The 12,291-nt window shown below is 56.2% G+C and overlaps 2 protein-coding genes across 2 annotated transcripts; one reads left to right on the top strand and one right to left on the bottom strand.

Annotated features, from left to right (window-relative positions):
• Positions 1 to 5,409: 5,409 nt before the first annotated feature.
• CGCS363_v006519 (Uncharacterized protein) lies at positions 5,410 to 6,341 on the bottom strand (the record flags this gene model as incomplete). Its single annotated transcript, XM_036638368.1, has 2 exons — positions 5,410 to 5,544; positions 5,598 to 6,341. 2 exons carry the CDS (start codon positions 6,339 to 6,341, stop codon positions 5,410 to 5,412), a joined length of 879 nt encoding a protein of 292 aa, XP_036496742.1.
• Positions 6,342 to 9,052: 2,711 nt separating this feature from the next.
• trz1 (Ribonuclease Z 1) lies at positions 9,053 to 12,205 on the top strand (the record flags this gene model as incomplete). The annotated part of the gene is made up of 1 exon (XM_036638367.1): positions 9,053 to 12,205. The coding sequence occupies one exon, from the start codon at positions 9,053 to 9,055 to the stop codon at positions 12,203 to 12,205; it is 3,153 nt and encodes a 1,050-aa protein (XP_036496950.1).
• Between the last annotated feature and the right edge of the window lie 86 nt (positions 12,206 to 12,291).

The following is a 12,291-nucleotide window of genomic DNA, read 5'->3' as shown; positions in this document are numbered from 1 at the left end:
CAATCGATTCCGCCGTCGTTGTCGGCCGTTCTTGTGTGCCCGTCGGATGCAGGGCTGAACTGGCAAACTAGTAAGACCGGAACGTCAGCGAGCAGGGCGCACAGCGGCGGCGGCGTCGGCGTCGGCGCGGGACGCAAGAGACGAAACATAACGAGGGCAGGTGCAGGTGGTGGTGCAGATGATGGCGCAAGGCGAACAATGTAATCGTGGGTTAGTCAGAGAATTGGCAGGACGGGATAGCCACGCACTAAGAGGCGTTTTCGCGTGGAAGTCGAGGTACTGTACATACAAATATGAGACCGTGGTCCTTGTCGGCCTGTCGTCATTGTCTTCTGTCGTTTGTCATGAAGGAGGTGGACATGGTTGTTCTCGAAAGGCCGATGAGGCAATTTTGACTCGACTTCTGGCACGAGAAACTCTGGCCTGACTTGGAGACTTTGTTTCTGTTGTTCTATTTTCCTTCTCTGACTTGGCGGTTCGCTGTAGACTCAAAGTCTGTTGCGCTCGCAGAGGGCCATCGCATTGATAACCGGATACGCAGAGGCAACATCGCGCGCTGCGAAGAGGGCGCCAGGGATCCGAGGAAAGGGTGACGCTGCCTCGTGGAGGTGATTTGCTTCGTCCCAAGGTTGGGATTGATTACTCGGCTTCGAAGCCCGGTCTCCCCCGCGAGCCATTGGCGATCGGACATCAGACGGCACAGAGCTGGAACACTGGGTTGAAGCTTAGCCTGGGGTGTAACCGGGTGATCTTCGTCGCTTCTGGGATTGTGCTTTTCTGGGTTGAGCAAGACGAGGCGATACATTGCGAGCAGAGACCAGAGTGAGGACGAAAGGCAAGCAGGCTTTGGGGCAACCGGCCTGCAATTGAGTTCGAGATCGAGGAAGAGACGAAGACGGGAGCCGAGACTGGAGCGAGAATTGGCGCGAGAAAGGCCAATGACGGGCAGCATCACGTGGTGCAGAGTTCAACCTTGGTTAAGGTGAAATACCAGAATTGGAAGGCAGGCAGTCCAACAACGTCCAAAAGAGCAGGGAGGACGGAGGTCACGACGGCAGGCAAGCGCAAAGAGGGTGAGGGACAGCTTCCGACCCGACAGCTTCGGGAGACGGCAGCCGGAACTCTCAGTGGTTCTTGCCTTTTTCGATGAGGTGGTTCATTGCCCAGGACCCTGACAGCAGGAAGAAAGCTACCACGACACGCAATTGGCAAGAGTAGTAACTTGGAGCTACCTTTTGCGCGTGGGCAATAGCCGGCAGGACTGAAGTCGCGATACAACGGCAACAACATCACTGCGGCCAACAACCACCACCACCACCACCTACCTGCCTACTGAGTACCTGCCCTGACTGACTAAACAACCAACCGATCAACCAACCACAACACGCACCTGCACTTCATCACGGCACCACTTGCCGCATCGCGTCTTCAGCCTGGATCTCAGATTCACCACACACGCCTTGGGGGAGCATCTGGGGAGCTGAGCACGAGCCAGCTGAGCACCTACCACACTGCAGCAGCAGGGCACCCACTAGGAGCAATCTGCAGCCGGATGCTGCATCTCACCCACCTCAAGCTGCAGAACATTTGACACAGACTGTCAGGATCCGCCCCTTCCAGCAGGTATCTTCCCACTTAATCTTGCTAGAGGAAATACATTGCATAGCCATTCCTCCAAGCAGCACCTCAGCAGCAGCTAGCACCGACACACACACCTCTCACCTCCTGTGCTGCACTCGCACCTGCATTGCTGCAGCTAGTAGCTAGCAACCAGAGCACAGAGAGAGAGAGAGCACAAACATTTCTGGCGACGCCCGCTCCATTGTCACTGCATCCGACCGAGGTGTGTGCTTCTCTCTGCTTTACCTTTTGGTCCTTCTTTGGCCGTTGCCTCTGCCCTTTGTTCCCTGCTACTTCTTTCTCGTTTTCTCTTACAACCTTTTGCTGAGGTCAACGCCCGACGCCCCGAACAAAGCCATTGACAAAAAACCAGCTCATCGGACTTAAACACACCATCATCCGCACCCCCAACCTACCCGACCTTAATACCTTACACCCAAGAGGCCGGAATCCACAATCAATTAATCCTCTGCAGCGCTCCCGTATCCGCACCGCACCGCACCTTATCTACCTTACCTGCGTTACCCAAGCAGCACTACGCGCAACCGACGACCGCGGAGGGGCGCTTGCCGCCAAATCCACTCGCTGCGTGCGTGGTGCACGACGTCGTCGGCCGGCGCATCGGGGAAGCCGTCCATACCGTCTCCATTCCCCCCCATTCCCCAATCCCCATTTCCTCCCAGGGACCTGGGACCACCGAGCTGTGTGGAGGCCGTCGCCGTCGCCAATCGCCGACAGCTAGCAAGAGGGACATTTGAGGGAAAGGAAGAAAAAAAAAGGATCAAAAGGGAAAGAGGGCGGCGTAGGCGCAAACATCAGACCCGATCTACCTTAACCTGACCTGACCTGCGCCCCAGCCCTGTTTCGATTCGCTGCTTCGAAACGGTGTCCTTCTCTTCTAGCCTCCTCATATTTTTCGCAGGCTGATGTCCTCGGGGGAACAAGCCCACCCCGAAGGCTACTACGACTCTTCTGGAAAAGGCTGTCTTACCTTTTGACTTCCTCGCCTCGCCTCAACCTCGTCGTGCCTTACACTTGGATAGCTCCCTTCAGTTGCCGACCAACCATCACTCACCGACAACAACCATCACGGTTCACCTCAAAATCTTTCATCGTCCGCTCTCCATCCCTTCGGACTGTTCATCCTGGACCTGCCAGTCCTTGCGACGACCACTCACACTTCCGCCAAAGTTGCGCCGGCCTCCGCGATACAGCAACCCAACACGCGCGCATCTGTACGTCGCATCCTGCGCCAAGTTCATTTGCCGTGCCGTACCGTCCCTCCTCCTGTCACGTCCACGCGCCCCATTACCTCATCGCGGCAATTCTGTATTGGCGGGTGGTGGCTTTCGAAGCGGCATTGGCTGCGCTGTCACCACTGGCAGAAATCTTAATCCTCTCACGCGCATCTCATAACGTGAATCTGCATTGCGCCTCGGGCTGAGAAGACCCCATCATGGCAGACACGAACGGGGAGCCGGAAAAGGCTCGTCGGCCATCTCTTCAGGTCATTGTTCTGGTACGTCCATCTCATCTTTGTCGCCTTTTTTCGTCTTCTGTTGCTGCTGTTTATTGTCGTCACTCGTCATCATCTGCCGTCCTCCGCACCCCGAAACTGCTGCCCGTCACGTTGTCTGCCTCCTGTTCGGCCCACCGGCGCAATTACTTTCTTCGCTGGCTACACTCGACCGCCATTTCTCGTTGATGGGAGTCGTTATTAGTCGCAATGGACAGCCGCGCAGTCATCCCGACCCAACCGGGCGGCGCATACTCTGCCGTTCATGCAGTCGTCTTTATCGGGACCTAATCGTACCGAATAGGCAACTCATTCTGCAGCCGCGAGCCAACCTGAATCTGCAAGTGCACATCGGGTACCACGCATATCAGCAAACCTCAAGAAATACCTCAAAGATACTATGAATCTTGAGATCGATATAATGAGGCGCTGACCAATAGACTGCGACCTGTCGCACTTCACGGAATCCCTTCGCTGATATGCATCTACGTCGTCGCACCCCACTAACCTGCTTCAGGGTGCTGGCGGTGGTCCCCAAGAAAACAATACGACCTCCCTGTTGGTTCGTTCAGTCGCTTCCGGGTGGACCAAAGGCTCTCTCATCTCTGTTGATGCCGGTGTTGGTCTCTCCGCCATCACCCGCATACTTGAGGAAACGACACCTCCGAGCCTTGGTAGGGAGGTTCCCCTTCCGTATATCCTTAAGGAAGGCCCATTTGCCGGGCTGGAGCTGACCGCGGGGATGCTCCCCCCGGATGCGCCGGTCCTATATCCGTCAATTATCGCGTCGTATATAACCAAATCTCTCATCGACACCTATCTCATCACACATCCTCATCTGGACCACTTCGCCGGACTTGTCATCAATACTGCTGGACTTACCCGCCCAAAACGCGTGGCTGCCCTGCCCTATGCTGTTGACGCCCTCAAGAGTCATATTTTCAATAACATCATCTGGCCTAACCTGTCAGACGAGAACAACGGCGCAGGTCTCGTAAATTTCACTCGGCTTGTCGAAGGCGGCTCACCGGCGATTGGCGAAGGCGAAGCCAAAGGCTACCTCGAGGTCGCCGACCGCATTGCGGTAAAGGCTCACGCCATCTCACACGGCCACTGTGTCGAACGCCACCCTCACCGCGGCTCGACGTCCTCGACTGCGACGCCACTACGTTACGGTTCTGTTGACGCCGCCTCCGTTGCATCGCCACGCATCCTTCCCTACAACATCGCCAGTACAGCGCGCAACCACTCCATTGCGCCGGAACCCCAAGCAAGTATCTGCGTCGTCGATTCCTCAGCCTACTTCATACTCGATCTCGCCACGAACCATCAGATTCTCATCTTCGGTGACGTTGAACCAGATTCGCTCTCGTTGTCCCCCCGAAATCATTTCGTATGGCAGGAAGCCGCCCCCAGAATCGTATCAGGTCAACTCGGCGCGATCTTCATCGAATGCTCCTACGATGATTCGCAGTCTGTGGACCGCCTCTTCGGCCACCTGAAACCCAGCTTTCTGGTCGAAGAACTGGGCAACCTAGCTCAGGAAGTTGAAAATGTCCGGGACATACCTCATCCATCACGCAAACGCAAACGGGTGGCCGATGCAGACACCATTCCTCGCCGTAGGACAGGCGGGGCGTTTGGCCGTCTGGCTAGCGGCGACGAGTCCCCTATCAGCCCGAAATCGGTAGCAAGACGCGCTGTGTCCGCAGACATATCCCACGTGCCGCCACTTCCGCCCGCTGCGACATCTGTGGAGAGCTCCCATCTTACTACGCCCACCCAAGAGCTGTCGCTGAGAGAGGCGGAGCTCGGCGTCAGCGAGTCTGAAGACGGACATCAGTCGGGCCTTCCCCTGAAAGGGCTCAAAATCGTAATTATTCACGTCAAAGAGCGTTTCGATGGACGCAACACAAGCGATGTAATCCTGAAAGAGCTGCGGGCTCACGAAGAGGTGGCCCAGCTGGGCTGCGAATTCATCGTCTCAAAGCAAGGGCAGAGTATCTACCTGTAAACCCAGCGTTTATAATGACTTGGGCCCGAAGGAGGGGAGTATGACTTGCATGAAAAACGGTCAGATACCAGGTTATGCCTTTCTGGAGTTTGGTCTTGGGGTTGACGGCATGGGTATATACCGTGTCCTTGTATTTCCATTTCTGCATTCTATATATCCGCCGGACGCCTTCACGGGCAGCCGCATGAGTTGCTGTGTCATGACTCTAGTTGCCCCGTCTATATGTTCTCTCATGTGTCGTCATTACATCTCAGATAGTCTATTGTCCGTTCTTGATCTTCTCGTAACCCTCCTCGCCGCCAATGTTCTTGTCCCAGTCCGCGCGGGGAATCTCAAGGACCTCGGTAGTACGGCCGTACGTGATGCCGCCAAGTCTGCTTACCGGGCGGAGAACCTATTAGACGTCAGCACCAGCATCCCTGTTAGTGATGAACGACTGCAACTCACTGTAGGATCAATGATATTCCTCTGCTCGTTGATGGCATCCTCCCTGACCCAAAAGTTCTTTCCCTCAATGATACACACGACGCCGCTCTTCTTACCCGGCGTAGCCCTTGAGTCGTACTCCTTGAACGAGTCCAGCACGCCCTCGATGCTGAAGATGGCCTCCTTTACGCGCGCTGCCTTGACGTGCTTGCAGTCGGACACGGGCGTCAGGCCGCTGACGTCCCACTCGCTCTTGCCGTAGGGCGCGTTGACGCTCGTGGCGTTGGCGGCCTCGAGGAAGCCCTCGGAAATGATGTTGATGACGCACTCCTTGCTCTCGAGCAGGCACTTGAGCGAGTCCTTGGGCTTGTCGACGGAGGCGGCGAAGCCGACGACGAAGAGGGGCGGGTCGTGGTTGACCATGTTGAAGTAGCTGAAGGGGGCGAGGTTGGTGACGGAGCCGTCGGCGGAGCGGGTGGAGAGGAAGGCGATGGGGCGCGGGACGACGCCCGAGATGAGCAGCTTGTAGTTGAAGCCCGCGGGGCGGCCCTCCTCGTGCGGGTCGATGGAGACGTGCGCGGCGGCGGACTGGCCGAGGGCGTTGGCGCCGGAGCCGTATTTCCAGTCCGGGTCGATGGTCTTTGTGAAGCGGACGTTGAGGGAGGGGTCGAAGGGGGGCCGTGTCGCCTCGACGGACTTGAAGTCCGGGTGGGGGTTGTGCGTGGCGGAGGAGCCGCCTTCGAATTTTGTGTTTTGCTGGGCCATTTTGGAGAATGCGCGGCGGCTGCGGAGGACGAGGGACGGCAATGGGCGGGAGAAGGGTATCGTGGGAAGACGGAGGAGGAGAGGGCGGGCGTTGGACAACATGGCTTTATTTGCGCGGGAGGTTATGTGGGTTATATATCGCGGGTCACGAAACGGGGAGCGGGCGCGAGTCAATTCTGCGATTGCGGGATGCGTTGGAGGAACCCACTTTCTCTCGAGGACGATTGGAAACACAACACGGAAAGGCAGTCACTTCTCAGTTGGTGTCCCTTACTGATGCTTACCCATTACCGATAGCTGCCGGCCTAGCTTCTCGGATGGTGGAGTCGACGCCGAGGGGGGCCAGATGTGGAGGGGCATGGAGGGGTTGAAGAGGTGGTGGCAGGGTTCGAGGAGGGGCCCTTGTCCATGATGCAATTGACTTGGCGGGCCGGATTTGGGGTTGGTTTAGGGTCCTTTCTGGTGCGAAATCTGCTGTCTGGGGGATTTGAGATGCGTTCCGGCTTGCGAGAAGCTATTGCCGTTGACAAATTGGCCATTGGTAATTCGTTCCGTGAGCTGGGATTCAACCCGGGCTGAGGCTCGGGGGATGGAAATCGGAACTCGGAAGCCAAGTGACAGGTCGGGGGCCAGGACAGGAACCTCCACATGGACTTCAATGTGGAGATGCTTGGACGCCGGGTGGGGGATCATGGATGGCGGGATGTGATGGCGGGATGGCTCGATAAGATAAGGTTGCCTCGACCTGATAGATGCATTGCTTCGGGAGCGGCCTACGGCACTGCAATAGGCCCAGACAGGCGACTAAGAGACCGACGGAACATCTGAGGATCGGTATCTGAGAAGACGTCTCCGTCGCTCCTGTGTTTTGGTTGATGGCAAATTGACTTCACCACCACACCACAAAGAATTCTGAGCGCATGATTCTGAGTTCGAGATGCAGAACATGGCCAGTTATCAAGCGCGACGGGTGTCTCTTGTTCGCATGCCCGCGTTGTTGGGGTTGGGCTGCAGCGGCGAGATGAATGTCTCAACAGCGGCCGCGGGCGGGGAGGGGGGACCACATCTGGTGGTTAGCGAGAGTCGTGGGCTGTTTTCTTAAACAGCATCGAACCAGTTGAGATGGTGCGTTGAGAGACGGGCAGAGACAACAACGTTCCCCGAGTGGCCATGCATCGTTATCGAGGTTACACGGTTATCAACAGAGAGGAAACCGCCCGTGGGGGGGGGGGGGGGGGGGGGGGGGGAGAGGCACGGAACCTGAGACGGCATTCTTTCGATTCCCCATTCGGCTCAGACTCGGTACGCCCTCAGCTTCGCAAACACGTTCCACCCCCGCCATTCCCGTCGTGCCATCGACACGGTGCATGGCCTGATGGGACCGTGGGCTCGGCCCGTTATTGGCCTTGTTTCTCCATGCAGGTGCTTTGCAAATGTGAATGGAATGCCGCCGAGTGGCCGCTTGCCAGGAACGGTCGGGTATCGATTTTCGAGGGAGAGATGGTGAGGTTGCAGATATGCCGTCTCAACAGATCCAGACTCGAGTATAAGTAGTCTGGTCTCGACACTCGAGTCCTCAGTCGATTCAAGCCTAAGAGAACTTCCACTTGAAAGCACACCCGTTGCAATCATCCACACTCCCAAGTCTCAACAGCGCCGAAATCATCATGAGCGCCATCCGATCATCCTCGTCAGCTCTCCTCCTTCTCGGCGGTGTAGCAACACTCCCCGGGGCTGCCTCCGTCCGCAGTCACTTCCCACAACGCACATCGGCATCAGCTCCGCTTGACGCGGAGCTGGGCTACCTGCAAGAGCCCCTCGGCCCCGCAAGCAGCCGGCCCACGGCACCCGCGGCCCAAACCACCACCAAGCGCAGTGCCGCTCTGTCAACAACATCTTTGGGCTGGCAGGGTCAGGCATTATGACTGCATCGCACAGCGGTACAAGTCGTGACGATGGCAACGATCCTTTCGCGGCCCCATGTGCCTGATGGGTCGCAACCTCGGCCTACCTCTGCACGGGAGATGGTTGCGGCCGTGCTGAGTCGGAATCAGCAGTACACGTCGGGAGCGTCAAAGACTTGGTACACGATGCCGGCACATCGGGAAATGTGATGATGATTTGGCTTGGGAGACGGCGTCAATGGACATGAAATTGGTTTTGGTGGGGTAACGGGATATCCATGGTGCAGAATGTGATTTTGGGACCGAATATGGCGGTGGTGTTTGGCGCAGGTATCACTTCAAGGTTGAAAAGGGCGTTAGATTTCATGGTTCGAATATGACTTCAAAAAAGAATAGGCTTCTTTACCTCTATTTTCAGATCCCGACTTGGCTTATTCAATTGCATCTATTCTACCTAGTGTTGGGTACATTCCTCATGTTGATGACTCAGCTCAACGCCTCCGATAAGCTCTTATCAGCGGCGTTGCAGGGATACCAATGGAAGGAATTTTTTGCGTCAACAGCAGCTGCGTCAGGCCGTCCATTGTCGATTCACTCGCCGATGCCGTACAGCAAGAGTCACTCGCCGTTGCCGCGATAGTCCTCGGTTCCACTACAACCCGTCGAGGTGCTTGTTTGGCTCTGACATTGGACGTGCAGTTCTTTGCCCTTCTCCAATGTCTTGATATCCACCAGCGGGTTTTTCCTCAAGACCCTCCCCTCCCTTTGAGCCTCGCGCTCCACACTCTCTTTCTTTTCCCCTTCTCCATGCCTCTGGGACGTGGACGGACGAACGTAGGGCCAATTTTTCGTCGCCGCACGCCTCCCTCAGCACCTCGTCCTTTTTTTGCGAAGCCCCTTGGAGAGAAGCCACTCGCGAAACCGCCTTCAGCTCCTCGACCGAGCAATCGCAACGAAGCCCCACGACCTACCCCTCGACCTACCCCTCCTCCAGCAGCCAAAGCAGCATCTGCGCAACACCGCGCTGTCAAGCCAAAAGCCAGCAAAAACACTACGACGCCGAGAAGAAGGTACGCGGGCACAATAAAACCCGAGCAAGCTTCATCATCGGACGGAAGTAGGAAACGCCTCTGGGACTTGGAGCCCCGACCTCGACGACCGTCCGAACCTGATAACGTTGACGATTTTCTGTTGGAAAAGTTCGATTTCAAACGTGCTCCCAAAGAGCTCATTGCTTCGATCAAACGTTTGTGCTACAACACCGGGCGATTTCACCTGTCAAAGAAGGAGAGGGACGTCTACACAGGCAATCCAGACGATTTTGGTGGCAAGAGCGCCTACCTGATCCGCAGCGACTGGAATAGAGCGACACCGGGCCTTTGGTTTCTACGCTTCTTTCTGCTCACAGGGCCGCCGATACGAAAATCCCCTGTTCCCTGGCAACCAAACGAGCGTGCTACAAACATGACGAACCACGTCCAAATTACTACGACCCCGACGGCGGACACGGGCGGCAGCTTGCTGTTGCACTTTGACCATCGGAGGTATCTCTTTGGACATCTGTCAGAGGGTACGCAGAGAGCGTTGGGTCAGCGCAAGGTCGCCCTGGCAAAGTTGGAAAACATGTTCATGTCTGGTCAAACGAAATGGGAATACACTGGTGGGATGATTGGTATGATGCTCACAGTCGCCGACGTCCTCGAGGGCAGTCGGAGGGAGATTGAGGCTCAGAACCAGGCCAGGAAGCAGTCCCAGAAGGCGTTGCTGGAGACGAAGGGCCCTGAGCGCATAGAGATTCATGGAGGCCGCAACCTTACCCACAGTCTCGCCACAGCAAGGTATTTCGTCTTCAGGAAGGGCTTGCCCATCCATCCCGTTGAATGCCACGACGATCCAAGGATTGCCAATCCCGAAGCCACCACCCCTGACTGGGAGGATGATGCCATTCAGGTCTGGAAAGTCCCTGTTGTTGCCGGTGAGCCTCAGGCCAGGTCCCGTAAGAGGAGCCATGAGGTCATGGCTGCTGAGGATGAGCAAGTGGCGGCTGATCACACGGCCCAGCCCACGCTGACTCCACAAGAACACGAAAGGCTCAATCGCGAAGGTGTCGCCGCTGTGGTGGAAGACATGTTCAACTCAGACTGGAGCAAGGACACTCTTTGTGAGACGAAGCTGCACAAGGTTTCCCTCCCCGCCACCATTTTCGTGAGAAAGAACGGGCAAATTGAGAGGTACAAGGGCCCTCTGCCTGGCGATAAGGGGCCCGTCCCCGATATCGATGTACTCGTGCGATTCCCCTGGCCCGCCACTAAAGTCGTACGTCTTCCAGACCCGAAGCTACCGTCCGATATGTCTGTTTGTTATATTGTCAAGAACAGAGGTCGTCGAGGAAAGTTCAATCCGCAACTCGCCAAGCAATACGGCATCAAGCCATTTGAGTTCAAGCATCTAACAGCTGGAAAGACCGTGAAAGGTGCAGATGGTGTCGATGTGACACCTGACATGGTGTTGGGTGAGCGAATCAAGCCATGCGGGTTTGCGTTGGTTGATATCCCAAACTTGTCGGCAGTGGAATCTTTTCTTGCAAGGCCAGAATGGAAGAACTCTAGCCTGATGGAAGATGTGCCCATCTTCTACTGGCTTCTCGGTCCGACTGTCATTGACGATACCCGCATTCAAAGCTTCATGAGGGAGAGGCCCGATGTGAACCACATCGTCTTGGCCCCACAGACAAGCCCAAACATGGTGACTATAGAGTCTTGCGCCATTTTGTTGGCAAAGCTACGACGAATCGACCCAGACCGCTTTCCTCTCCTCAACTTTGACAACAGCGTTCGAGACCTGTCTTTCATCGGCCCGAATGTACAAGCAGGCCGCGTCGGTATGAAGACGATGCTCTCGCCGAGCTTCAGCATGAAAGACGACGAGATTCTTCCGTTCCCGACGTTTGAAGAAGCCGGTGCAATTCCGGAAGAAGTCCTGGCACTCGCGGATGAGGCAAAGGCCGCGATCAAAGGGCCCAAGTTCATTGCGGAGGTTGAGCAAGTTGAGAAGGACATCCCCAACAGAGACGCCGAAATTATACCCCTCGGTACTGGGTCCGCTCTGCCATCCAAGTATCGCAACGTTTCTTCGACACTCATTCGCGTGCCGCAATATGGCAACTACATTCTTGACGCTGGCGAAAACACAATGGGTCAGCTGCGACGAGCTTTCCTTGCTGACGAACTAGTCCAAATTCTTCGGGATCTTCGTTGCATATTCATTAGCCACATGCACGCAGACCACCATCTTGGCACAGCGAGCCTACTGCGTGCATGGTGCGATGCCACCGAACATCTCAGCCCTCAACCTAGGCTTGTTATCTACTGCCCCGTGAGTATGCGTCTGTTTCTACAGGAGTATGGTCGCATTGAAAATATCCAAACTGTCAACGGTCGTCGCATCGAGACTCGCAATGTTGTTTGGCCCAACGACGACGCCAAACTACCCAAGGACGACTCAACGAGGCTCGCCTCTGCCGTCCTTGTCCCCGTCAAACACTGCCAAAACTCCTACGCTCCCGTCTTCAGCTTCCCCTCGGGCCTGAAGATCGCCTTCTCGGGCGACTGCCGACCCAGCGATTCGCTCGTTAAGGCCGGCAAGGGCGCCACCCTCCTGATCCACGAGAGCACCTTCGACGACAACAAGAAGGGCGACGCCATCGCCAAGAAGCACTCCACCATGTCCGAGGCTCTCGACGTTGCGTACCGCATGGGCGCCCGCCGCGTGCTTCTTACGCACTTCTCGCAGCGCTATGCCAAGGTCCCCATCACCGAGAAACGGGAGACCGCGGACGGCTCCGACCAGGCCGTCCTGCTCGCCTTTGACCAGATGCGCGTCAAACTGGGCGAGTTCCGTCAGGCCCAGAAGTTTTTGCCTGCGATCAGACTTTACTTTGAGTTGACTGGTGCGGATTAGATAGATGGCTAGATGTGAAAATGAAAATAGAAGGCATCTCCAATCATCTATTGTTGTCCACGATGCTAGGCCTGTGGCGTGAATTT

The sequence above is a fragment of the Colletotrichum siamense genome, assembly GCF_013390195.1.
Source record: "Colletotrichum siamense strain Cg363 chromosome Unknown KSG_Cg363_contig04, whole genome shotgun sequence".
Lineage (NCBI taxonomy): Eukaryota > Fungi > Ascomycota > Sordariomycetes > Glomerellales > Glomerellaceae > Colletotrichum > Colletotrichum siamense.
Note: the sequence above shows the minus strand (reverse complement) of the source record. Positions and strands in the feature narration are given on the sequence as shown.